This window comes from Ursus americanus, chromosome 20, assembly GCF_024610735.1.
Source record: "Ursus americanus isolate L20-20 chromosome 20, mUrsAme1.1.p, whole genome shotgun sequence".
Classification (NCBI taxonomy): domain Eukaryota; kingdom Metazoa; phylum Chordata; class Mammalia; order Carnivora; family Ursidae; genus Ursus; species Ursus americanus.
In genome coordinates, this window is record NC_142146.1 from 17,111,356 (window position 1) to 17,138,342 (window position 26,987).

A 26,987-nucleotide genomic window follows, 5' to 3' on the forward strand; every position below is an offset into this window, starting at 1 on the left:
TAAAATCATTTTGACTCTTGTACAGTTCTCCACCAAACTTAAATTTCTGGATTTTTTCCCCCTTGGGCTGGTTGAAAGTCATAATTAGAATTTTGTTTTAGTATTATTTTTTTCCTGAATTTAAATAAAATCAGTTTATAAAAAAATTAAAAAAGAAAATCAGTTTATGTGATTATATAATTTTCCCACCATGATGCTGAGAAAATGTTAGTTACTTTACACTGTGCCTACAAATTCATTTTAGTTTTTATTTTTTTAAAGTTTTTATTTAAATCCCAGTTAATATACAGTGCAATATTCGTTTCAGGTGTATAATATAGTGATTTACCACTTCCATACTATACCCGGAGCTCATCACATCAACTGTGCTCATTAATCCTCCATCGTCTGTTTCACCCGCCCCACACCCACTTCCCCTCTGGTAGCCATCACAAATAAGCAAAGGGGAAAAAAAAGAGAGGGGGCAAACCAAGAAACAGACTCTTAACTACAAATTTATTTTAAAAAAATGGGAATGTGTTGAAAATTTTGAACCATCTTCTGACCTCATGAAATGCACTTTCGAAATGTTACTTGCCTTGTTATCAAAGTTGTATCTATCAAAACATGAATTGACCACAGTTTTTTAACAAAAATATTTATTTATTTGAGAGAGATTGAGGGGGGGAGAGAGAGAATGAGAGGGTGAGAGGGAGATGGAGTCTCAAGCAGTCTCCGCACTGAGCACAAAGCCTGATGTGGGTCTCCTACAACCGGGAGATCATGACCTGAGCTGAAACCATGATTCAGACACTTAACGGACTGAGCTACGCAGGTGCCTTGGAATTGATCACAGTTTTGAAAAATTGACTAAAATGCTAATTTTTCACTTCTAGTGACTTTTTAATGATTATCTTTGATGTTAAGTCTTATACGGTATGTTGAATTAATAGATACTTAACATCTTCAGAGAAGCGCGATCTTTGTTGAAACAGACCGACCAATATATCATCCTCCTATACTTTTATGTTCGTAGAAATATTTACTCATAAATATGTTTTATCCTTTGTAAAATATAAAACTGTGATCATATTAAACATGATAATTCTATAGTTAGCTTTTTTCTTAATATACTAACTTATCTATTGAGTGGAACCTCCAGGTTCTGCCTCATTCTTTGTGTCTTATTAATATGTAATGGTAATTAGCTGTTCCCTTTCATTTACTTTTTTGTTTTTGCCAGTTTGAATAGTAAGCATGCTTGACCTTATCTTTACATTTTGGTGCTTTTATTTTCTGTGGAGTGGATACTCAGGACTGATACTGCTGCACAAAGAATATTCTTAAAGATTAAAAAAATGGATTCTTGCTAGCTTATGCTCCAAAAAATTTTTAGAGAAATTTATATTCCCACTGGGAATTACGAGTCTGTGTCTCCCTTCTTTTATCAGTTTAGATGTTAAATTTTTTTCTTTTTGCTAATCCGATGAGTAAAATTTGCTGAACCTCTAGTGAGAGTGTCCATCTTATGTGATTATTGGTCATTTGTATTTTCTCTTACGGGAATTACTTGGTTCATATTTTTTGTCCATTTTTCTGTTCCTTTTAGTTCCTTTTTAATTCAAGAAGTTTCTTGTATTAGAGATATTTAATGCCATGTCTATCATTCTGCATGCATTTCCTTATGTTCTACCTTGTCTCTTTATGATGTTCTTTGCTTTAGAGAAGTGTGTGTTTTTAATAGAGTAACATTAATCTGTATCAATCTTTTTTTTATGGCTTCTAGATTTCTCATCTTGACTAAGACTATATCCCCACTCCAATAATATAAAATACTATTTTAAATTTTAGATATTACCCTTCTAAGTATCTTGAATCCACCTAGAGTTTATTTTTACTTGTGGTTTGATGTAGACAACTTTGTTTCATCAAACTGGAAAACCAAAGAAGTCTTTTCATTTAATAAATGAATTACTTTCAGTTTCTTGACTCTGTTTTGTCTTACAAAATATTTAATTATTGTTTCTGTGTTGGTACCATACTTTTTTGCTTATCGTAGTTGTATAGTATATTGGAATGTTTGTTAGGTAAAGTGTCCCCCATCCCCCCTTTTTTCATGATTTTATTGGGAATAGATTATCTTAGAGATAGTAGAATCTTATGACTTGTGCAAAGACTGAAATCTTCAGTATTTTGCATTTTAATATGTTTACTTTTGGTATCTAGTCAGTAATATATCATTTTTGGGCAGGTTCTTTGTGTTCTCATTTACTTAAGTTACACTGAAGGAGATCTACTTGACTATAATATTTGAGAGAATTTCTTGAGCAGTAGCGGTTTAGTGACATTTTCTAATGTTCCAATCATAAATCTTGATTCTGAACTAGAGAGTAGTGTTTAAGTAATCTTAGTACTCCAAATGCTTTTTTAACATGGATTTTAAAATTTTGGAGTTAACCAGAGGGCACAGTTTACTTAGAAGGCTTCATTATAAATATGGAACAGAATGTGTTATCAGTCTTGATATAAAAATAAAAATCCAGTTAAAAACTGAGATATGGAGGGGAGATTGAAGTGAAAAAGGGGTGTGTGTGTGTGTGTGTGTGTGTGTGTGTGTGTGTCGGGTAGTGTGTGTGGAAAATCCTTATTTTTCTTTTTGTAAAATAAGCAGATACTGCCTAAAATGATACATTATTTAAAGTTATGATGATAACTCTAGCTACCAAGAACGGTTATAAGACAAAAACAGAAAGTAGTTCTGTCTGGTGAGTGGATATGATATGGGAGGAGTGCTTATTTGAGCAGCCTTGTGTAAGTTATGATTTCTTCTACCACGTACAGGTTTATTTAATAATTTAGTTCCATATGAAGTTGCCGTGTAGTGATACAGAAAAATCTTTAAGATATATTTTTTAATTGGAACAAAGCAGTGAGTTGTAATGTGGCTACCTTTTTTGGAATATATACTTCCATTTGTGTTACAGAAATAGAGAAAAGGTTGAAAATGGGGCAGAGAGAACAAGGGAATACACGAGACTCTTTCGGTTCATGTAAATGTATGGCTATATGAAATAAGCCAGATGTAGAATAACAAGTACAGTATGATCTCACTTACATCAGACTCATAGAAGCAGAGGGTGGAACAGATGGTTGCCAGGGGCTGCAGGTAGGAGGAAGTAAAGGGGGTGATGGTCAAAGGGTACAAAGTTTCGGTTACACAAGGTAATTCTGGAGATGTGTTACACAGCGTAGTGCCGACAGCTAACAATACTGTATTATATACAAAGTTGTTGGACAGATTAAGTCCAGTATTCTTACCATACACACACACACACACTCAATAATAAGGGGGGTGGGAGGGAACTTGGGAGGTGACAGATATGTCTGGGGCCTTGATGGTGGTGATGGTTTTATGGGTGTGTATCCCCAAACTCATTGAGTTGTATGTGTTACACGTATGTAATACATACAACTTTCTACATGTCGATCATACCTCAATAGCTCACCTTAAAAATAAGGATTGCTGAAAAATCTTTAAAGAAATAGCCAGATTAAAATTCTGGAGCTTATATGTTGAGTTAATATCTTTTTATTTTATCAAGAGAGTGGTAGAATAAAACTTACTTTACCTTTCTTTCTATTTAATCTGTAAACTTGATATTTAAAGTTTAATTTGAATATTGGTTTTAGTAGTGCCCAGGATACTGTCACAACAGGAAACATGTTGGAAAAATGCATTTTTTGTATTTTGATGAAGAGTTAGTTTTGTTTTGCAATTAAGGAAATTAAAAATTTGTATGCACCTAATTCCTTCTTTTCTCCCGGGGGCCTCTTAACCTTCCTATTCTCTCTCCTGCCCCGCCCCCCTTTCCCTCCTTCTCTACCTAAATCCCTGTGCTCAGGGTTTTTATAATCCAGTGCTTGAGACCTATGGCTGACCAGGATGTTAAGCTCTTAAATATAGTGGGGAGGGCCAAGATTTTCTACAGGAGGTAAATTTCAAGAGGTTATTGTAGGAATTGCTGTTGAACCTGCTTGTTTGCAGACACTTTTCATTCTGGGTGTGATGTATTGGTAATTTTTAAAACTATTGACTAACATAAATCTTTTCTATTCCCTTTTTTAAAATTTGAGTTTATTTGCCAATTATAAATCATAGAAAGGTTGACTGTTTTAAAAATATGATTAGTTACATGCTTGGGGGAACTGTTGATGTCATTGGGGTTTCTAATTCTTAGAGAAGTTTAATAACCTGGAAGCTTTAGTTTGAAGGCTATGGCATGTCTTTGGCTGGTATCTACAGTCTCATATAAAGCAGTGGAAAATCAAAGTGTTTTTTTTCTGTTTTGATATATTATTTCAGTTTTAAATTTCTTACTTTGTTATTTATCTAGCATCTGTTATCAGTGAATTTTACAGGATTAGCTGGTAGTAAGACTTCATTTTTGGGACATAGATATTTCTATAAAAAAATACATTTATTTGTGTTGTTAAAGTAAAGGATTTGATGGTTCCATGGAGCAAATATATCTATCCAAAGAGAATATTTTTAGTTTAATTTAGATTATAATTATTTCTTATTTATTTTTTAATTTTTAAAAAATATTTTATTTATTTATTTATTTGAGAGAGAGTACGCATGCACGAGTGCCAGGAGGGGCAGAGGGAGAGGGAGAAGCAGACTCCCTGATGAGCAGGGAGCCCAGGACCCTGAGATCATGACCTGAGCCAAAGGCAGATAACTAACTGAGCCACCCAGACACCCTAAATTAAGATTACATTTTATATGAATTTGGTAGACATTTTATTCATTCATGTTCAGTTAGAATTTTGTTTTAATCATATAGTTGGACATTTTTTTTCCCTTAAATTTCTTTATCACCATTGGAGTAGAGGAAAAAGCATGGACTGAGAAAGACTAGGTTTGAATGCTAAACCTACTGCTTACTAGATCTGTGACTTTGGAGAAGTAATTTAACTTCTCTGAGCTTTAGTTAGAGTTGAGAGGATTAAATGAAATGTCTGAAGGTTAAATGTAATGCTATATATATCATCATGTTTAGCATAGTTTTGCACATAATTGGTGCTCAGTAAGTATTTTTATTTTCTAGATACCCAGAATAATAGAATGATAATTTTTAGTCTTCGTTCTTTAAAATGTTTGTTGAACAAACAGTATCACAGAGAAACTAAAAAGAATATAATCCACCCACAGCCATATATATATATATATATATATATATATATATATATATATATAGTTAGTTAGTTAGTTAGTTTAGTAAGTTCTGTGCCCAGTGTGGGGCTTAAACTCACAACCCCAAGAGATCAAGAGTCACATGCTTCCACTGACTGAGACAGCAGGCACCCCTCACCCACAACTTTTTAACTCTATATTTTCAACATATAGCCTTTAAAGTAGTTCTAAGGGTGTTATCCATGGACCTGTGCCAGTCCCTGAGATCAGGGGATCTGTAAGGTCAAAACTATTTATAATGGTGCTAAGACATTTTTTGCCTTTTCCACTGTTGTGGAATTTGTACTGAGGGTGCAGAAGCAATGAGTAAAACTGCTGGTCCCTTAGCTCAAAACAAGGCAGAGGCACCAAAACAGCTTGGGTGGGCATTCTTGGTTTAAAAAACAAAACAAATTTTCCCTTAAGAATGTCCTTGATGAAGAAGTAAAAACTGTTTTACTAAATCTGAGTCTTTGAGTGCACATTGCTTTTATATTCTGAATGACAGAATAGGAAGTACGCATGAAAATACGTCTGTTACATACTGAAGTACCAGTAATTGTCTGGAGTAAAAGCAGTGATGTGATTGCTTGAATTATGAGCTGAAGCTAGCTGCTTTTTTACTTGAAAGTAGCTGCAGACTAAACTGTGGTTATTCAGACTTGACATTTGGCAGATACTTCCTAAGAAGGAAATGAAGTGAACCTATGACTTCAAGAAAAATAACTGGTAGTATTTGTTACCAATGATAATAAATCTAGCTTTCATGATAAAACAAGAAATTTGGAAAACTTGTGTCTGCCAGCCTGACCTTGTCTGTTTCTCAATACTTGAACTTCTCTGATGAGATTATTGATGATATTAACAAATGCATTTTTTTATATCATATAATGAAATGGGAAGTTTGGAAAAGTTCTAGTACCCAGTGAACACATATTCTACAAATGGGTGAGAGAGCCGTTCAAAGTGCATGGTAGACCAATAGATTTCAATATACCTGTACAAAAACATTCATTTGAAATGGTTTTAGATTCTACCTTGCAAACTAACCTTTAAGAAATGACTGCTTTTTGGGATGCAGCCTGGCTTAGTCAGTAGAGCATGCGACTCTTGATTTCAGGGTCCTGATCTCTACCTTGGGTGTAGAGCTTACTTAAAAAAATAAAAATAAAAATTTAAAAAAAATGACTCCTTTTTGAATTTAGTGAAATATCAAAGAGGATTATCCACAGTTACCTGAAGAGAGTATTAAAACACTCTAACCTTTTCCAACAGAGTATTACGTGAGTCTGGAATTTTTTATATAATTCAACCAAATCCTATCCTTGATTAGAGAAGTAGATACGAGAATCTAATTGTCTTCTGTTAAGTCAGGTGTTAGAGATGTGCAAAAATGTAAAAGCCTTTTTTCTCACTAAATTTTTTTATTTTTGAAAAGGATTATTTTTCATTAAAATGCTATTTATGTTAACATGTATTGATTTTATTTTAAATTGAATTTAAATGTTTTAAAGTTTTCTCACTTTTACTTCCAAAATAGTAAATAAAGATGTTAAACTTATATAAACAAAGGCCCTTTGAAGTCTTCCGTAATTTTTAAAGAGTATAAAGAGATCTTGAGTCTGAAAGTTGGAGGAGTGCTTCTAATTTTCTTTTTTCTCTTTTAGCTGTTATCTATATGAATACATTTGGTTGAAATAATTGTAAACCATAATGTGATTTATTAATCTTATTAATATAGTGATAAGTTGATATAAATATTAGAGTAATGATAAAAAGGCAAAACTTTCTTCAGATGAAAACATCTTTGGGTCTTCCTGAAATTAAGTGAAAGGGCTAGATATAACCAACAATGTTGTTGACAGTTTATTCTCTAAGATCTGTCTACTCTCGCTATTCTCTAAGATCAGTCGGCCTACTCTCACTCACTCACTCAGGTAGCCATCCCCGTATATTCTTAGAGTATGAAACCAAAAGTTTCAGTTGAAAACTGGTTGCTACATTTCTCTTTTGGTATTTTCTGTTACTACTAAATGTGTGTATTATGCTCCCAGTCTCTTTTGCTGTGACCCTGTTTAAGTTGTAGTTATTAGCTTGGAAGATTAGGTAACTTGGAAGACTGTGATTGGCTGTACCATAAAAGCAACTTAGGGGAGTTCATCTGTGCAAAGCACAGTGACCTAAATCAGATATGTACTCACTGTCCCTGGAATCTTCAAGGGACTTAACTGCATTACATTGTCAAAGACAAGGCATTTGTATATTACCATGGAAAGATTTCGCCTGGAGAAGAAGTTACCTGTATGTACCTGGCTGTGATCTTGTGTTTTATTTACAAACAGATTTGACTTTTTCAGTTTACTAGTGAAGCTTGAAGAAATGTCAGGCTTATTAGCACTGGCTTAGAATAGTATCATCCTCTGTGTCCTTGGCTGTGGAAGTCATATGCTGAAAAGAGTAAATCCTTGTGTAAAGTTAGCAATGTTTGTAGCATCTTTATTATTCTATAAAATTAGTTTTTTTTGATCAGTTAATATTACTTGAATGAGGCTTTTAAAAATTCTGTTTGGCCAAGCTGCTAGGAAAGAAATCACTTTGTCTTTAGTGGTTAAGTATGTTTTGAATAGAAACTGAAATATTTGATAACTCTTTGTGGTTATAATCATAACTTATTGGAGGTGTTACTTTTGGGCTGTGGCCATATGTCTTATGTAATGAAGAAATTGATTTGTGATAGGGATCGTCTCATGCTGTTTTATAACAGATTTTGTAAATGTCAAGTGTCCAGAAAGAATATAAGACTAGATTTATGAATTTTATTGTTAAATAATCTTTTTTTTTTTTTTTAAAGATTTTATTTATTTATTTGACAGAGATAGAGACAGCCAGCGAGAGAGGGAACACAAGCAGGGGGAGTGGGAGAGGAAGAAGCAGGCTCATAGTGGAAGAGCCTGACATGGGGCTCGATCCCGTAACGCCGGGATCACGCCCTGAGCCGAAGGCAGACGCTTAACCGCTGTGCCACCCAGGCGCCCCTAAATAATCTTTTAACATTCCTTTTTTCCTTAATATAATGCCTTTGACATGTTAGTTTGATTTTTGGTCATTTGGCCAAGAAAGTACACATCACAGATTTTGCTTTTTCAGGTGGAAAAATGACTTCTGGGAAGAATTAGTAAAATGTATTACATAGTTATAAAGTCTGTTTCAGATAGTTTGATTTTCTTGGGAATTCCTGCTTGTGAATTGAGTTTTGGTTTTATCATATGTTGTTGATGGGCTTTTTTGTTTATAAACTGATTTATTACATTTCAAAATATTGAGTATCTTTGTGTGTTTGAGCTTTTATTGTGTTCATAAGGAGTCTTTAAGTGAATCCAGTGTAAATTTTTATCTGAGTAGTCTTGTCCTTTGAAACATACTCAACATTCCAGTATTAGAGAGCTTACTAAGAACCCTGCTTGATGCTTAGGGTATACTGGTGAGCAAAACAGACATGATTCCCCTCGTCTTGGAACTTATTGTTCTACTGGAAGATAGTAGAAGTTGAAGAAGTAGTTATATAAATATGTAAAGAACATTAAAGAAGTTACATAAATATGTAATTATAGGTTTTAACAGATGCTGTAAAGAGAAAGTACTGTGTGTTCTTAGCATATATTATAGTGACCTTGGTCTATTGTCTTATGGGTAAAGAACCCACGTAACTGGGACTCTTCACCAGGTCACAGTGTGATCTTACATCACTTAAGCTTTGTGTGTGTGTGTGTGTGTGTGTGTGATGTATATATAAAATCTGAACATTGAACTGAAAAAGTAAAGCCTGTTGATACCTATGAGTCTGTGAGGTCTCATTCATTGAGATTAGGAACGGAAAAGAGAGTTCATTTACCTCCAGATTTTTTTTTATCGTGGGGAGCCACTTAGCTGTAAGTTAACTGTTAAGCTGGAAATTTTATTGTATTACGATAGTTTTTCATTCACTGATGTATCCCTGGTACTTGGAATAATGCTTGTCACATAGTATGTACTCAGTAAATATTTGTTGAATGAATGGATGAGTTCCTTAATTCCTAGTCTTTAAGGGAATGAAAATTCTTTCATGATCTATTGGATTTACGGGGAAGAGGGGTGTTATCCAGGGGAAGAAGAGGCAAACCAACCATATTGCTAAGGGATTTTCTGGCTGTTTCCTGTTGGTTTTCACTAGAAAACTGCAGTGGAACCCTAAAAATACCCAGGTAATGATAACCTCATGCTGACCGGAGAAGGGGAATCTTGACAGAACACTTACTGGACCTTATTTTGCCAAAAAACATTGATTGGATCTTTGTGTGTGTGTGTGTGTTTTCCCTTTAGTGCAGAATGCTTGTGCTTTTCTATACATTTTAATTACAAATAAAGTTGCGATAGTTTTTTAAAAAGCCTGTTTTGGAAATAGATTTTATTATGCTTATTTCAGTAACCATATACTATTTGATAACCCTAGAGTAAGTGATTCATATATGTTTTTTTGGTGTGTGTGTGCTGATTTGGAACTTGGAATGAATGCATCGCCCCATAAAAATAATATAATAAATATTTGTGACTTATAATTTCAAGTAGAACCCTGATGAGGCTTTCCATGTGTCCATAGTTCTTGTGTCTTATAATAAAGCATGTGACAATAAAATTTGTCACTAGCAATCCTCTTTCTTATTGGAGGGCATTACTTGCCAGTTTTTATGCCTCGGACCTCTTTTAGTTTTCTTTTATATTCTTTGTTTTCTTCACTTTTTTCTTTTGAAACTTTTCTTAGAATTTATTGTCTTTAACAGTGGTATATGAGGTACATTTCTGAAGGCTTTTTGTTCCAATGTCTAAATCTGTCTCCTCTGGGGACAAAGCATTTTTCTCAAGATTTTAATTTTTTTTTCCCTGGGGGAATTGCATGATTGCCTAAGTTTGAAATTTGCATTTTTAAATTTGCAGTAATTTCCCATGTACCTTTTATGTCTTTTCTACATATTTTAGAGGACTGAATCAGAAATGCCAAGTGAGTTCTTTAGAAACTGTGAATATCATTCTTTGGCTTTTTATTTTATGAAATGGTAGTCATTATCTCCCTTTAACTGGATTAGAAAAGATTATTTACCTTACTCTTAAGCTTTTTGCCCATAAATTTACAGTTTTCTAATTAAGTTCAACTCTTAGTGATAGATGGGAATAGGGTTAAGAATTGGAATTGTTTGGAGGAAATTTGTATTTTGGTGGGGACAACATTGTTATTTATATGTATTTTGGTAAATTGCCCTACACATTTTGAGGAAATATTTTGACATACAAATAAATTTTGGAACACTATTTATAGATTTAGGTTTCTTTGTATTACAGTGAAAGTGTATAATTTACAGTATTTGCTTGTGAACTGGAATATACTTTTCATTTTCTGAAGGATTAAAACAATGTAAATGAAGTTGACAGTAGGCCCAGGCAGGCCTCCTAAAATGATGAAGAGCATGAAGCAGTCTTTATTGAAGAGCAATTTAAATGTGTAGTACTTTAGTCCTAATCATAATGCAGGGACATGGTGTTCAGACTTCAGTGTGCATCAGAATCACATAAGGAGGTTATTTAACATAATATTTAACACCTTAACCTACTGAATGAGCATGTCTAGCATAGAACAAAGGGAGGTGAATTTTAATGAGCTCTTTAGGTGTCTCTGAATTTTTGATACTAAAAAGTCTCTTTAAGTAATAGTTTTATGTCCTTATGAAGGTTTCTTGCCGCATCTTGGCATTTTCTCCTAGATACTTATGCATGCATTTCCTGTGAATCATTCTTCTATACAGCCATAATACTGTTTTAGGTTATATTTTAAATCCTCAGTTCACTTTTAGTTAGGAAACTAATAGGTGTTTGTTTCTGTCTTTGTAAGGCTTCTCTAATCTAATAGAAAGCATTTTTTTTCCCCCTAGAAACATGGAATAGTTTTCTCATTTAGCTTAGTAAAAAACGGGAACATTTTCTGTGGGATATGTACTTGTGCTTGGCATTTTCATGTAGTATCTCCTTCCACCATGCTTTCAGGTGGGTATTATACTTTGTAGATGAGGACCAAGATAGATAGGTGAGTGACTTTCAGGAGATTGCGTACCTAAGTCTTCCTCTGTATTCACATGGCTAAAAATAAATCACAGAATATAAATAATAATAATAATAAATTCAGAAGTCTACATCTAGTGCCAGAGGTAACCAGTATGTCTTCCAGTGTTTCATTATGCAAATTCAAATGCTCCTATTCTGGGGATTTTCTAACACAGAAAGTAGCAGACTTTATATATGGTTCTCTACCTTGTGTATATTTCATTTTATTATAGGTCTCAGACACTCTATGTACTAGCATGAAAAATACCTCCCCCTTTCACTGCCCAGTAGCATGGTATTCCATTGGCATAGCCATTCCTCTATTAGGAGACTCTTGGATTGTGTCCAGTCTTTTCCGGTTATAAGCTGCAAGTAATAACCTTGTACATGTGTCATTTCATACACAGAGAATTTAAACTTTCTTTATGATCTTGTATGGCTAATTCTTTATAAGTGTTCCATAACAACAAAGATAATAATCTAATTAGTAACCTTATTTTATAAATAGAAATGGAATAGAAATTTGAAACCATGGCAAATAATGTTCTTTCTTTCTTTCTTTCTTTCTTTCTTCCTTTCTTTCTTTCTTTCTTTCTTTCTTTCTTTCTTTCTTTCTTTCTTTCTTTCTTTCTTTCTAAAGATTATTTATTTATTTGAGAGAGAGAGAAAGAGCTAGCAAGTGAGAGAGTACAAGCAGGTGAAGGGTAGAGGGAGACGCAGACTCCCCGCCGAGCAGGGAGGCCTATGTGGGACATATCGCGGGACTCCGGGATCATTACCTGAGCCCAAGGCAGACGCTTAACTGACTGAGCCACCAGGTGCCCTAATTTTCTTAAGATTAGCGTGAGTCAGTCTTATATTGACATACTTTGGGTGATTTTTTATTCTTCCATGTATTTGAATTTTCTCAGTGCCTTGGCATCATTTCATTTTAGGAAGGCTTTATAGGCATTGGCTTACGTCACTCACTTATCTGATGGTAAGAATGAAAACATTTTGATGTCAGGAGTTGCTCTTTGCTGTTACGATTTTTAGTTTTCCACTATATTCTTGGAGTTAAAAAATGAAGTTTTTTCTAGATGCAAATATAAAAATAACTGACATATTAACAGATTGAAATTTGTACTCTCTTTTTAAATTACTAAAATTAAATGTATTTGTTGTAACAAAAAAAATTAAACAGTATATGATTGTCTCTAATCATTGCTTTCCTAATCATCAGTGTGAGACAATGTTAGTTTGAAGGTTAGCCTTCCAAGTATTTATTACTGTATAATACATTTTTGTATATACTTTAAGGAACACAAATATACTTAATTTAGCATATAAACATATTCTGTATTTTGAAATATGGCTTGAGACATTATCCTAAAATGATAGGATTTAAAATGCAATACATTTGTCTCAGGAATGAATTGTCCCCTTGAAACATCGATGACTTTGTTCTAAGGGATTTTCAATATAGGGTCATATGCAACCTGCAGACTTTGTTGAATTACTAGTAATATGTCAAGATGACTAATTTGTGTGGCCTGCTTAATGTTTGCATTTATAACAGATTGCCTTTTTAATTCATGTTTCACTGTTGTTGAAAAGCTATGAAAAGTTTTTAAGACAAGGGAGAAATGCAGGTACTCCCCCCCTCCTTTACAGTGCTAGTATTTAAGTTTCTTATACTCTTAAAATTTGAACTTTAGTTTGCAGTTACACGTGAGAACATTCTTACTGGAAACCTACTCAGTCACAATAAAATAATATTCTTACTTGGCTTTAAGTTGAGTGACTTACTTCACAGACATGATTACATGGGAGCAAGCTGGGTGGGCTATGAGAGGATGTGCTGGCGGACAGCCTTTTTTTGGCATGTGACTTTTTGCACATATTGGGAGTGTTCATGTGGTAGGTGTTTAGATGTCCAACTTAAGCTGTTGTTGAGTGTTGGCTAATAGTGTTGTTAGTACATCTAAACGTGTAAGTATATCTGCAAAGATAAAAGGGTTTTTTTGGTTAGGGGTAAGAGAAAAATGTATTGTTTTGCTTCTTATCTTAGCAAGTGTTCCTGCTAATAATGAAAGGTTAGAATGGGAGCAGTTAATCCCTTTTAGAATACATAGTATGCTACCTCTTGGGATAATCGTCTGTCAGGAGACTACGTGTCTTTTACCTATGCATGAAATCACTGGAGGAGAGCTAAAGATTTTAGAGTATTACATGCCTAATGGACGGTTGTTACTAATTATACATTCTGGTGCTTTTTGGTTTTTTTGTGTGTATGTCTACGTGTATATTTTTGTGTTTCCTACTTAAGCCTTTCCTCATTACTCTTGGTGTTTGATTGTTGTGAGGCAGTTTAATGAACCACATACTGTTGTCGTTCATCTTTCTTAATCCGTTATATGAAAATACATAGTCTGTTTCCCTCTCCTGTAGATATGGAGCCTTAGCAAGTCATTTGACTTCTCTGCGTTTTCTGTATTAAATTGAACACCAATCCTTCAGAGTTCTATACAGCAACCTCTTGATATTTAACTCTATTTGATTATATATTTGGATATCTAACCTTCAGAAAATAAGTTTGGATATCAGGAGATCTTCATTGCCTTAATGTACTGTGTCTGGTTCTGAATTGTGGGAAGCAAATGGAGTTTGGATAGCAGGGGACTTGTTTAAAAACTTAATCAAATTGATTCAGTTCCTGAATTTAAAGATAGGAGAATCTAGACACAGAATTTGGATAGCAAGGCACAATTATATGTGAATCTACTTTGTATACATTGAAAAAAGTTATCCGCAAACATATGATATTGTAGATCAAAAGTTGGAGGAGATGTTACAAGATCATTTTAACCAACCTCTTATTTGATCCTGTCTTAAATAGTCTTCCAGTTTATGCTTGGACTTTGAAATTGGTTAGAAGCTAATTGTGTTCTTTCTGGTTTACTGTTGTAAGTGTTATCAGAGATTCTGAACAATAAGATAAGTCATTAAAATGGGAATGGCTGAGAACATGTCTTGCAAAATTCGAAAAGTACTATAATTGGATGGATAAAAAAGTAACCGTATTCTAGAAAAATAATATTCAGTGGGATATTAACAACAGTTACTATTATAATTTTATTAGTTAATTCTCTTATCTCCATTTGTCTGTGTTGCCTGCAGAAGTACCAGTTATAGCATAAGAACCTTCAAAGAGAATGAATTAGTTTATTTTCTTTTTTGAAAGTGCTTTCCTCTCCTACTTTGGAAGCTTTGTAGTACTTTGATTCCATTTGAGCCAGGACACTGTCCATTTCCTATTGCCCATCCTTTTGCCTGCTTTGAACACTGGTTTCAGATTATCCACCTCTTTTTTCATCAAGCTCCCCAGCCCGTTCCAGGTCATTTCTGATCTTTAGACTCTTCCTGGGCCATCCTTTTCCTTGCATTCATCTTTTGCTTTGATTCTTTGACAAAGGCATTATAGGATAGGACCTCTCTGGTGTGACTGGTTTGCAGAATGAGGTTCCATATCCTGGGTTCCTCAGCATACTGCACATCCAGCATAGGCTGTGTGATCTGATCTGTGTCACTCTTGAAGTTTAGATAGGCTTGTTTAATATTGCCAACTCTTCCTCAGAACCTTTGTATATCTTTCCAAACTCTTGAATGTCTTCTCCAGTATGTGTCCCCAGTCTGTGGCTTCGTTGAACACAGCAGAGTCCTTGTTCATGGTTGCCTGATCATCGGACACTGTTCTCTAGTCTTAAAATGGAATAGACTTTCCTGAGGAACTGGAAGTGGTGATGTCTTCTTTGCCCACCGAGTCAGGGTGCACCTGTTGAGACACGTGGTAGTTGTATTGGACAAAGTGCAAGACCTCCTAACAATGGTAAAGGTTGGCAAGGTTTCCTTTCCCATGCTGGGCAAGGGTTCAGCTCAAACTGAAGACTTGTTGAGGGAAGGGAATTTCCTCATCTGTTTCTATCTGTGCCACAGAATCTTGAACATACTCATGTTCCTTTCAAAGTTAAGTTAGAGGTTGAGAAGGGAAAGTAAAGCGTAAAATTTTATTCTTTTAAAAAATATAAAGTATTTTACAAAAATATGTTTCTTTTTGTTGAGCTGGAGAAGGGAACACAATTATGAAGGTAGTCTTAGACAACTCAAAGTTAGAATCTCCTTAAAGGTTAAATTTTGCCATGGCTCTTCCTTTGTGGAGAAATAAAAAAGTTCTTGTAACTTTGATTGGCTCTTGGTTAATTTACGAGTGGAAGTGGTACTACATGTTTAGTCTGTAGACTCATTTTGGACCATTTTATGTGGAACCATAATATAATCCAGTATAGCTGAGTTAAGTGTTTCCTTTTAATTAGGGGACCTAAGAGCAAAGAACAACCAAAAAAGCATTCCATATTGATATCATTCCGTATATCTAAGGGTCTCCCTCACCCCCAGTTTTCTCTAATTGCTGATCTGGATTGTCTTTCTGTTGTAGTAAATATATGTACCAGTTACTTAGCAACTTCCATAGAAGACCATTTAAAAGTTGTCACCTCAGTTCTTACCATGAAATTTTTGAATAGTCTTTTGTGGATTAAAAACAAAAAGCCTGTAATTATGCATACTTTAGAAAAGAATGCAGTTAGCTATAATTAGTTAGCTTATAGTTCGTTTCTTTGAGAGGAAGGCAATCTGTTATTTTTTGACTATTTGAAATAATGCCCCTATTAATAGGTTCTTAGCATATATGTGATGTCATGAGTAAATGAGAATAATTTCTTTTTAGGGTCCTGATGAAGAAGCTGTTGTGGATCTTGGCAAAACCAGCTCAACTGTGAACACAAAGTTTGAAAAAGAAGAACTAGAAAGTAAGTTTGTTTAACTTATGCTTAGCAGGATAAATTACTAATGAAAGTTTGTTAGTGTGCTTTAAACAAACTTTTACCTGCTATTTGTGGCAACTGTGTGTTGTTGTTATGAGGTGGTAGAGCATACATTTGAAAGAATTTTTAACACTTTTCCAAATATAGTTTAAGGAATAATACAGCAAACACCCATGTAACCATACTCATAGCTGCATTTAGAATATTCCTTGATTTCTCTTTGTTGAAAGGATCGATATAACGAAGATTTCAGAATTTATACTTTTCTTTTCTTTCTTTTTTTTTTTTTTTGAGAGAGAGAGAGAGCGCACATGCGTGTGAGCAGGGAGGGGGACATGGGACAGAGGGAGAGGGAGAATCCTGACGTAGGGCTCAATCTCATGACACTGAGATCGTGACCTGAGCTGAAATCAAGAGTCGGATGCTTAAATGACTGAGCCACCCAGGTGCCTCTAGAATCTGTGCTTTTCAGATTTCATTGGTGGTTGCCATTACTTACCTTGGAAATTAAAATACCACAGTTAAAAAGTCAGTTGATTCTTTTATTTTTTTCATTTCTGGCAGGCTAGGTAATACGTGTTTTTAGCAATCCAGAATGCCAGATTAATAAGCCAGTTACTACTAGTCATCTAAATGTTCATTGTATAGGTCAGTTACATCGGCCTTTTCAAGTGCTGTGATACCTCAGCATAGAATTGTGTAGCAGATGAGTTGAATGTCAGTCTGTCTTCCAGGAAGTAGTCTGGCAAATGGTCTCTTCTTCTTTTTTTTCTTCTTCTGATTGAAATAATTTTTGATTTACAGAAGAGTTGCAAAGATAGTATGAGTGTTCCTGTTACCCTTCACACAGCTTTAAAAAATTTTAACATTTGACATAACCATCCTAAGTTAATGAAAATGAAGAAATTAACATTGATACAGTTGTATTAACTAGACTAAATTTTTTCAGATTTCACCAGTTTTATACTGATGTCCGTGTTCTGTTCCAGGATCCAGCTGAACAGTTCAGGATCTGATAGTACATTTAGTTGTCTCATCTTCTTAGTCTCCTCTATGACAGTTTCTTAGTGTTTCCTTGTTTTTCAAGACCTTGACATGTCTGAAGGGTAGTGGTTAGATACTTTGTAGAATGTCTGTAAGTTTGGGTTTTTTATGTTATCATATGAACAGACTGAGATTATGGATATTTGGGAAGCATACCACAGAAGTGCTCTTTTCAGTGTATCATATTTGAGGACATGTGATACCAGTGTGACTTATTATTAGTGATGTTAACCTTGAACACTTGGTTAAGGTGGTGTTCATGGCAAATGTTTTGATAGACTTTTGAGGTCTTTTTGGGAACTACATTTTTAAGTTAAAGCCTTCTGTGAAAGCTGGTACCATACGGGGGCATTAATCTGTTGCTTTTAAAAAGGAGATGGAAAGAGGCAAATAAGTATTCTCCATATTTGTGAGATGGAAGAAAGCCCTGTGTTTTAAAATTGTCCTTAAAAATCTAGGCTTCCTAGGGCTTCTGAAAGGAACCTCAGTTATCTGGAAGCCTATGGTTAGATTCTGTGAATTCCAGGGGCTAGGGAAGTTAAAATGTTTAGGAACGATTTTATCAATTCAAATGTATAGTGAATCCATCACTCAGCATTTAATGTTACTTCTCAAATATGTGCAACCTAGAATGTGAAGAGCAGTATTTGTATATCTTTTTTTGCTTCCCTTTGTTACCCCAGAGCCTTTAGCTTTGCGTACTTGGTATATATCTAAATTTCAGGATCAGGTTTCAGGGAGAGATTACGTTTATCTCAGAGTTCAACTGAATAGGCCTTTGACAGAATAAAGGTTAAAAAAAAAAAAGGAAAGAAAAAATCATAACAGAGAACACTAAGGTTGATAATAAAAGCTAAATAATAAGGGTTGGATTTTCATATTCCTGTTTATCTATTCTTTCTAAATTGGAAACTCCTATAATTTATTTTTATTTTGGTGCATTGGGGCTGTGTGCCAGAACCCATTAGTACTAATTGGAGTACAACTTTGTAATTCCCAGTGCACAGTGATGAGAATTTGACTCTTTAATTTCCACTTTTTTACAGTATTCAGAAGAAAATAGTTTCACTAAAATTAAATAGCAATATCAACTGAGTTTTGTTGTAATTTTTTTTACTTTTCTTATTGAGATATAATTAACATAAATTTCACCATTTTAAAGTGTGTAGTTAATTTTTTTAATGTATATTCACTATGTTGAGCAACCATCACCACTCTAATTCTAGAACATTTCCATCACCCCCCCTCCCCCAATGCTATATAATTGATTTTCAATTTTGGGATTTTCTGGTAAAATTAAAAAAATAATTGGTATTAAATTTCTATAATTTTTTTTAACCTAGTGCCTACTGTATACTAGGCAGAGTGCTAGGTATTTGAAGATGTTTAAGCAAATAATTTTAGTTCTTTGTATATCTATAGGTCTAGTTTTCTTTTTCGTTTAAATGTAATTAAGTTTATTGATATTAATATGTTGGCAACTGAAGCAAGAAATCGAGAATGTCACCTTTTTCAAACTCAGCTGGATATGTGTGTTTTGGGCAATTCAAATTTTTTTGCTGCTCTGGATATTTGTAAATGACTGCAGAATTGCCATGAGTATTGATTTTGGGGTTACAAATAAATTTTAGCAGGTTGGCAAATTTGAAAATAAAGAATTCACAAATAGTGTGGATTGACTGTACTTTCAGATCTCATCTAAAGATGAAGATCTTGAGTTTTTTGAGGTATTTATTTTCTGAACATCTTATGGAATTTGTTAGGAAAAGAATGCCATTAACTATTCATATTTTAGCATGTTATTTTTTAAATGTACATAGGGCAAAAAGCAGCTCCATGCCAGAAGTCTTTTGCATAATTGCAAATTAGTTAAACTTGTAGCCCCCTACCCCTTTCACTCCACATAGCTTAGATAGGAGCTTTAAACTGTTTAAGAAATCAAGTTCATGCCTCAGTATTTGACATAGTGCTGCTAGCTTTCTAGTTCCTTGATTAAGTTTTATCTAGTGGACAGAAGCAGAGACTGCCTTTCATAACCATTTGATTGGTCAAAATACAAATTGAGAATCATGCAACATCAGCAGTAGCTTTTTATATTCCAGAAGCATGTGATAACCTTATTGTATTGCTTTCTCTCACCAGTCTGACAATTTATGCCCTTTAATTGGAATATTTGGATCATTTACATTTAATGTAGCTTTGAGTAATTTGGACCTTGCTGATTTGGGATTTTTCAAAACCATGATTAATAAATAGTTACAAATATCTGCTTATGAATATTGATTATAAGGTATTTAATCATCATTAAAACATATCTCTTAGGGATCTCTGTTAACTAGGGTTGACATCAAAATGTAGATGGAATAAATTTATGTCTACATAGTAGGATTTCAGATAGGCCAAACTCTTCTTTCCCAAAATGCCTATTTAGCCTTGCAAACTAATGCTTACACAAGTAACCTGTTTTTTTAAATTAAAAAAATTTTTTTTAAAGATTTTATTTATTTGACACAGAGAGATCACAAGTAGACAAGTGGCAGGCAGAGGGAGAGGGAGAAGCAGGCTCCATGCTGAGCAGAGAGCCTGATGTGGGGCTCGATCCCAGGACCCTGGGATCATGACCAGAACCGAAGGCAGACACTTAACGGACTGAGCCACCCAGGCGCCCCACAAGTAACCTTTTTTATCAGTCAGTGGTATTAACCCATGACATAGCATTCTATTTAGTGTTCTATAAAAGAATAGAACAGGGAATAGCATTGTTAATTACATGAGCTTATATATAATTCTTCATCAAAGTAAAATTTGGTATACTTTTGTGTGTATTTTTTCTTTTTTGGAAAGTCAGTAATGTTTCTGAACCTTTGGCTAGGTCATCGAGCTGTCTATATTGGTGTTCACGTCCCATTTAGTAAAGAGAGTCGTCGGCGTCATAGGCATCGTGGACACAAACATCACCACCGAAGAAGAAAAGATAAAGAATCAGATAAAGAAGATGGACGGGAGTCTCCTTCTTATGGTAAGAGAAAACAGTAGTTCTTTGTTAACACTTTAAAGTTCGTTCCTGAAAAGCTTTGTTAAAAAAGTAGAATATTTTCTTTCTTAAATTTTATGTCTGCTGTAATTTAGATACATTATAAACCTTGAAGAATATACTAATTGAAGTAATAATATTTTTTCTCCAAGGAAAGTATTTAGTTTATAGGTTAAGATCTATTCTGGATAAGTAAAAAAAAAAAGTAAGGGGTTTTATTTTCTTCATTATATTCCAAGCACTGGAATTGTAAAAGTTGAGTCTTGACATTTGAGCTTCAGTTTGGTGGGATTTTATTTCCTTTTCTCTATTTCATTATTATTTATATTTCATTATTTATATATGCAATGAACAAATATCTGGAATCTTCAGGCTCCTGGATGAGATTAAATTTTTTTTTTCATTTGTAAACACATTTTTTGGCTAGAAATTTTTATCCACTGCGTTGAACTACTTGGTTATCTGTGCAAAAAAGAGTGCTCTGATTTGATAGTATTGTCTGTGAAAGGACAGATTTTTGTTTGAAAGCAGGGAAATACAGAAGTGCCAATAGACAGAGGAAATCAGAAAGAAAAAAGGCATATTGTAGAGGAAAGAGAATGTTACCTGATAATAAATATTGGTAGTACTGATTAAAGTGGCCCTGAGACGTGTGAATGGTGAGAGCCAAAATAAAAGTACAGCCTGAGGAGGACTCTTGGGACATTGCTGTTAGTGGACATACAAGGCATCGTTACTTTTTTTTAGGACATTATGAACCTACCTGGCCATCTCTACACCATGGGTCCTAGTGTGTGCATTCTAGCAAGTACATGAACTGTACTTGTAGACACTTGTGTGCTATGCTAAAGGAATGTTTGTGTGAAGAAGAGGGAAAGAATCCTATGGGTCATATAGCTACAGCATGAACATAAGAGAATAGTAATATATTAAATGCCAGTTCTGTGCTAAGCATTCCACCAAGCCCTTGACATATGCTGTTTGATTTAATTCTCTCTGCACTTTTTATTTTATTTATTTTTAGTTTTAATTTCAATGCCAGTTACTTAACAGACAGTGTTAGTTTCAGGTGATTCATTGATTTGGCAATTCCATACAACACCTGGTGCCCATCATACCAAATGCACTCCTTAATCCCCATCACCTATTTCACCCATCCCCTATACACCTCCCTTTGGGAAACCATCAGTTTGTTCTCTGTAGTTAAGAGTCAGTTTCTTGGTTTGTCTTTCTCTCTTTTTTTCCTCTTTCCTCTTTTGTTTTGTTTCTTAAATTCCACATATGAATGAAATCATATGGTATTTATTTTTGTCTGACTTATTTTGCTTAGCATTATACTCTAGCTCCATCCATGTCATTGCCAATGGCAAGATTTCATTCTTTTTTATGGCTGATCAATATTCCATTGCATATATACCACATTTATCCTACTCTGCATTATTTAAAAGATGGGTATTTTTTCATTTTTGTAGATGGAGACACTTCAGCTTAGAGAGACTAAATGTGATGGGAATCTCTTAAAAACCTGTGCTGAGCGATAGTACATGGCCTAGTACATGATGGCCTAGTACAATATTAAGTGGTCACATAGTAAACAAAAGTCCTGGGGGTAGCAAGGAAAAAACCAGTACTATTTTCGGAAAGGATCACTGGTGGACTTTGATGATATTAAGTAAATTTAGAACTATTTTGCTGTTCTGTATGATGCATCTGTCCAGTTTAGGATATCTTCTGCTAATCTGAGTAGATCATTATGCTTCTCTAATTGGTGTGAATAAAAGGGTACATAATGTGTTTACAGAATGCTATCTACTAAACTGTAAGTATGGTTACTAGGATAGGTGGTTTGATGTTTCAGGCTAAGGTATGACTTGTGAAGTCTAAATATAGTGGTTTGAAGAATTTAGTGGAGGAAAAGTTTGTGACTTTTTAATGGAATAACTATCCTTAGAAAAGTTTAATGCCACTGAAGTAGGTTTATTTTGGTTTTAACTGCCAATATGTATCCAAGAAATTGCTAGAATGATGTCTCTTTTTTCTGGTCGCCACTCTCTAAATGTATATTACAAAGGACTTTTGCTTCTGGATGTGATGGAATAACATGAATTTTCCCTCTTATTTTAAACAATTAGGAAAATTGACAAAATATATAAAACAGTAATTTTCAGACATTGGGCAACACACTGTAGCACTCTGACCTCTGAGAGAGGGGAGGCAAGTGAGATGAGCCTTATACTTGCCTGAGCATATTACCTAGAGACAGTTTCCAGGGCACGGCACAGGGAGGGGAATCTGGAACAGAACCTTTCAAGCTGTCAGAGTTGAGATAGAGATTGGAATTTGGGAAAGCCAAAGAGGCTAAGTAAGGTATGGAGTGCCAGAGAGTAGAGAGCTACACACAGAGAGGCTTCCAAAGGTCTGAAGAAGGATCCTTTTGAATCTTTGGTTGAGTACTGGTCTGGGCCAAAGGAAACTACTTGACACCTGGGAAATGATCATGAGAAAACAGTAGGCTAAATAGTTCTTGGATATCATATAAGACTGGGAATAGGGTGTGTTCCCATCAGGCATAGAGGAAAGACCTTGACATACAGGGCATTGTGTAGAGTTCTCAGAAGGGTATTGCCTTAATAGTGGGCCTTAATTTTTACACTAAAAGCTGCAGTGGATCTGCTCTAAAAAATTTTAAAGCAGGTCTTAAAGGAATTGATTTAAATTAAAGGTCTTTGCCAGGGCAAAGTATAATACTACTACTAAAAGAAATACAGTAAAATCCAGCACCTAAGCATATAAAATTCACAGCATCTGATATATCCAAATTACTTGAAATATGAAAAGTAGGAGGATATGAGCCATAACTAGGAGAAAAGTAAATCAGTAGAAACAGATCCAGAAATGGCAGAATTGATGGAATTCAAAAGCAGACATGTTAAGCCGGTTATAACATATCTGCTTTGTATGTTCAAGAAGATAGAAGAGAATGTGACTGATGAGCAGAGAAATTGAAAATGTAAGAAAACCCAAATGGAACGTCCACAGATGAAAAATACAGTCTCTGAAATGAAAAATATACTAGGTAAGATTAACGGAGGATTTGACTCTACAGAAAAAAAATCAGTAGAAACTACCCAAAGTGAAATAGAAAAGACTGAAATGAATAAATAGAGCATCAGTAATTTGTAGAACAATATCAGTTAGCCTAAGATATGTATAATTGTAGTGCCAGAAAGGAGGGTGGCAGAAAAAAATATTTGAAGAAATAATAGTTAAAAAATTTCTAAATTTAATGAAAACTCTGAGCAAACAGGTTCAAGGAGCTCAGCAAAACCTGAAAAGAAACATGAAGATAATCACACAAAGGTACGTAAAAATTAAATTGCTAAAACCAGGATATAACAATCCTAAATGAATATGCATGAATAACAGCTTCAAAATACATGAAGCAGAACTAATAAAATTTAAAAGAAAGAAAAATTTACAGTTGTTGGGTAAATTTATAAAAGTTATAGATTTCAACTTTCTTTTCTCTGTAATGGATAAAACATTATCTGTTAGATTGATACATGCTTTCAGCCCTCCACCCAACAATAGCAGAATACACATTTTTTTTCAACAAGGGTAAATAGAATGTTTCCCAAGGTAGATTATATTCTAGCCAATAAACAAGTCTTAATACATTTAAAAGATTGAAAGTGTATTCTATGACCACAATGGAATTAAACTATAAAGATATGAAGAAAAATCCCTAGATAGTTGGAAATTAAACAAAATGCTTCTCAATAACCTCTGGGCTGAAGAAGCAGTCATGACAGAAATTAGGATATATTTTGAACTCCTAAAAAGAAAAGCACAGTACTCTCAACGATTGAGATAAAATCTTGCAAAATTAGGACTTGCTTCTGATGTGCAGGTTCCTTTAGCATGGTACTGTGCAAAGTTAGGACTGCCTATAAATTCAGATTTGTTAGGTGCAGCCAAAGCAGTGCATAGAGGAATATTTGTAGCATTTAATCCTTAGAAAAGAAGGAAGATCTGAAATCAATGACTTAAATTTCTAACTTAAACTAAGAGAAAACATAGAACAAATTAAACCAAAGTAAGGAAAAGAAAGGAAAAAATAAAAACCAAAGCAGAAATGAATAAAATAAAAACCAGAGAAACAATAGCAAAAATCAGTTAGACTGAAATCTGATTTTTTTAAAAAGATAAGTAAAATTGATAAACTTATATAGCCAGAGTGGTTAGGGAGAAAGAAAAGATATAAATTACCAGCATCAGAGAATTTCAGTACAGATTCTACGGGTATTAAAAGACTGATGAGAGAATATTATGAATGATTTTATGCCAACAAAATTGGTAATTTAGATGAAATGGGGAAATTCCTTAAGAATACAAGCTACCAAAAAAATTGATAACCTGAATTTTACCATATATGTATAAAGAAATTAAATTTGTAATGTAAAACATTCCCCTAATGAAAATACTTCCAAATGGCATCATGGATGAATTCAATTAAACATGTAAGGAAGAAATTATACAGACTGCCAGAAAATTGAAGATGAAGGAACACTTCCCATTTCATTGTTCTGAGTCCAACATTACCTTGATACCAAAACTAAATACAGTTGTTACAAGAAAATAAAAATACAGACTAAATATTTCTCATGAATGTAGATTCAGAAATTCTTAACAAACTAAAAACATATTTTATCCAGCAGTATCTAAAAAGGATACTATACCATTACTGTGGTAGGCAGAATAATGGTTCCCAAGATGTCTGTCTTCCCAATGCCCAGAACCTGTTAATGTTAACCTTATAGCAAACTTGAATTTATAGCTGTGATGAAGTTAAGGATTTTGAGATGGGGAAGTTATAGTGGATTATGCAAGTTGGCCAGTTGTAATCACAGGGATCCTTAGTAAGAGGGAGTCAGAAGATTAGAGAGGAAGTAGTTGTGACAACAGAAGCAAATAGTTGTAGTAAGTGGGAGGGGTTCAGATGCAAACAAAGTAGGCAGCTTCCAGAAGCTAGAAAAAATAAGGAAATGGATTTTCCCCTAGAGCCTGCAGAAGGAACCAGCCAATGATTTTAGCACTATAAGACTCATCTTGGACTTTGGTCTCCAGAACTACAGAAGAGAATAAATTTGTGTTTAGGCCACCACGTTTGTGATAATTTGTTACAGCAGTAATAGGAAACTAACTAATACAATAACCATGTGGAAAATCAGGGTTGGTGTAAAATCTAACAATATAAATAACAACATTAACACTATAAAGGAGAAAACCCATATAATTATCTCAGTAAGTGTAGAAAAAGCTTTTGACAAAATTCCATCAGCATTCATAATAAAATTCCTAGCAAACAAGGAATAAAAGAAAACTTCCTCTACCCGATATACAGCATCTACAAAAACACTTTGTCAACATCTCACTGCTGAAAGATGGAATGCTTTCTCCTTATGATTTGGAGAAAGGCAAGGTTGTCCTCTGCCACTTCTATAGAACATGGTACTGGAGCACCTAGCTTGTGTAATAAGGCAAGGAAAATTAAAGGCATACGAATTGCAAAGGAAGAAGCAAAACTGTCTTTATTTACGGGTAAAAGATCATGTATCTAGTAAATGCTAGGCAGTCTATGAAATTACAGAACTAAGTGAATTTAGAAAGGTTGCAGGATACGTAATTAATTATATTTCAATTTATTTCTGTAGTAGCAATGAACAATCAAATTGAGATGATAAAATACCACTTACAGTAGCATCAAAAATATTGCTTGGAAATAAATATGACAAAAGAATTGCAAGACCCAAATTTTGAAAGGTTTAAAACATCAGGAAGTTCAGTCACAGTATGTTTTAGTTTGTCCTGCGTGGGTCTCAGGGTAGTCCTTTAATATGAAGACCTATGTTATATACATACTGGAAAATTTTCAAATTCGCTTTTTATTGCTTCTGCCCCTAGTCCGTATTTTCTTCTTTGTGAAGTTTTTCCTATTTGATTTTCTTAGTTTGTTCTTTATGTCTCTGAACCTTTAGTTTTCCGTCTTCTTATTTGTCATTGATGCAGTCCGATTTCTTCAGATGTCTTTTCCTTTATTTTATTATTATTATTTTTTAAAATTCTTTTTAATTTATTTGCCAGAGAGAGAGAAAGAGAGGGCGAGCACAAGCAGGGGTGAGGGGCAGAGGCAGAGGGAGAAGCAGGCTCCCCTCTGAGCAAGGACCCTGATGTGGGACTCCATCCCAGGATCCTGGGATCACGACCTGAGTTGTAGGCAGTTGCTTAACCGACTGAGCCACCCAGGCATCCTTGACTTTTCCTTTATTAATTATTCTAATCCACTCCTTAACCTGTTTGTTGCATCTGCAAGTGCCTGTAGGTCTGTTTACTTTGGTGTAGATTTTGAGTTTGACTTCGCGTCATGGGATTTGATTTTGCTTTCAGTTGATGCTTGTTGTTTGCTTATCCTAGGACTTTCAACTGTCTTGGACTAGAGTTTATACTAATTTTTCTAGGGACCCTGTACTGGGTAGGTAGTTTAAATTTAAAAGCCATGTGTGGGGTATCTGTTTCATAACAGTGACTTGTCCTGACTCCCTAACCTTAGCTGATAGAGTTTTGCTTCTCTGTGATAGTATAAAAAGCCAGTTTCTGTATACCCCTCACTTTGCTTTTTCTCATCATTTTTTGGAACTTGGGA

General features: G+C 34.3%; 1 protein-coding gene and 1 pseudogene across 7 annotated transcripts in view; one reads left to right on the top strand and one right to left on the bottom strand.

Annotated features, from left to right (window-relative positions):
- The window catches only part of SLC4A7 (solute carrier family 4 member 7), a 110,991-nt gene that overhangs the window by 24,019 nt on the left and 59,985 nt on the right, over positions 1-26,987 (top strand). For all 7 annotated transcript variants that reach the window (XM_045774469.2, XM_087870150.1, XM_087870149.1 and 4 more), the window contains exons 2-3: positions 16,110-16,191; positions 20,123-20,269. In XM_045774469.2, the coding sequence (XP_045630425.1) occupies positions 16,110-16,191; positions 20,123-20,269 (229 nt within the window). The remainder of the gene's footprint in view (positions 1-16,109; positions 16,192-20,122; positions 20,270-26,987) is intronic.
- On the bottom strand, positions 14,530-15,627 carry LOC148108376 (dnaJ homolog subfamily C member 9 pseudogene; annotated as a pseudogene).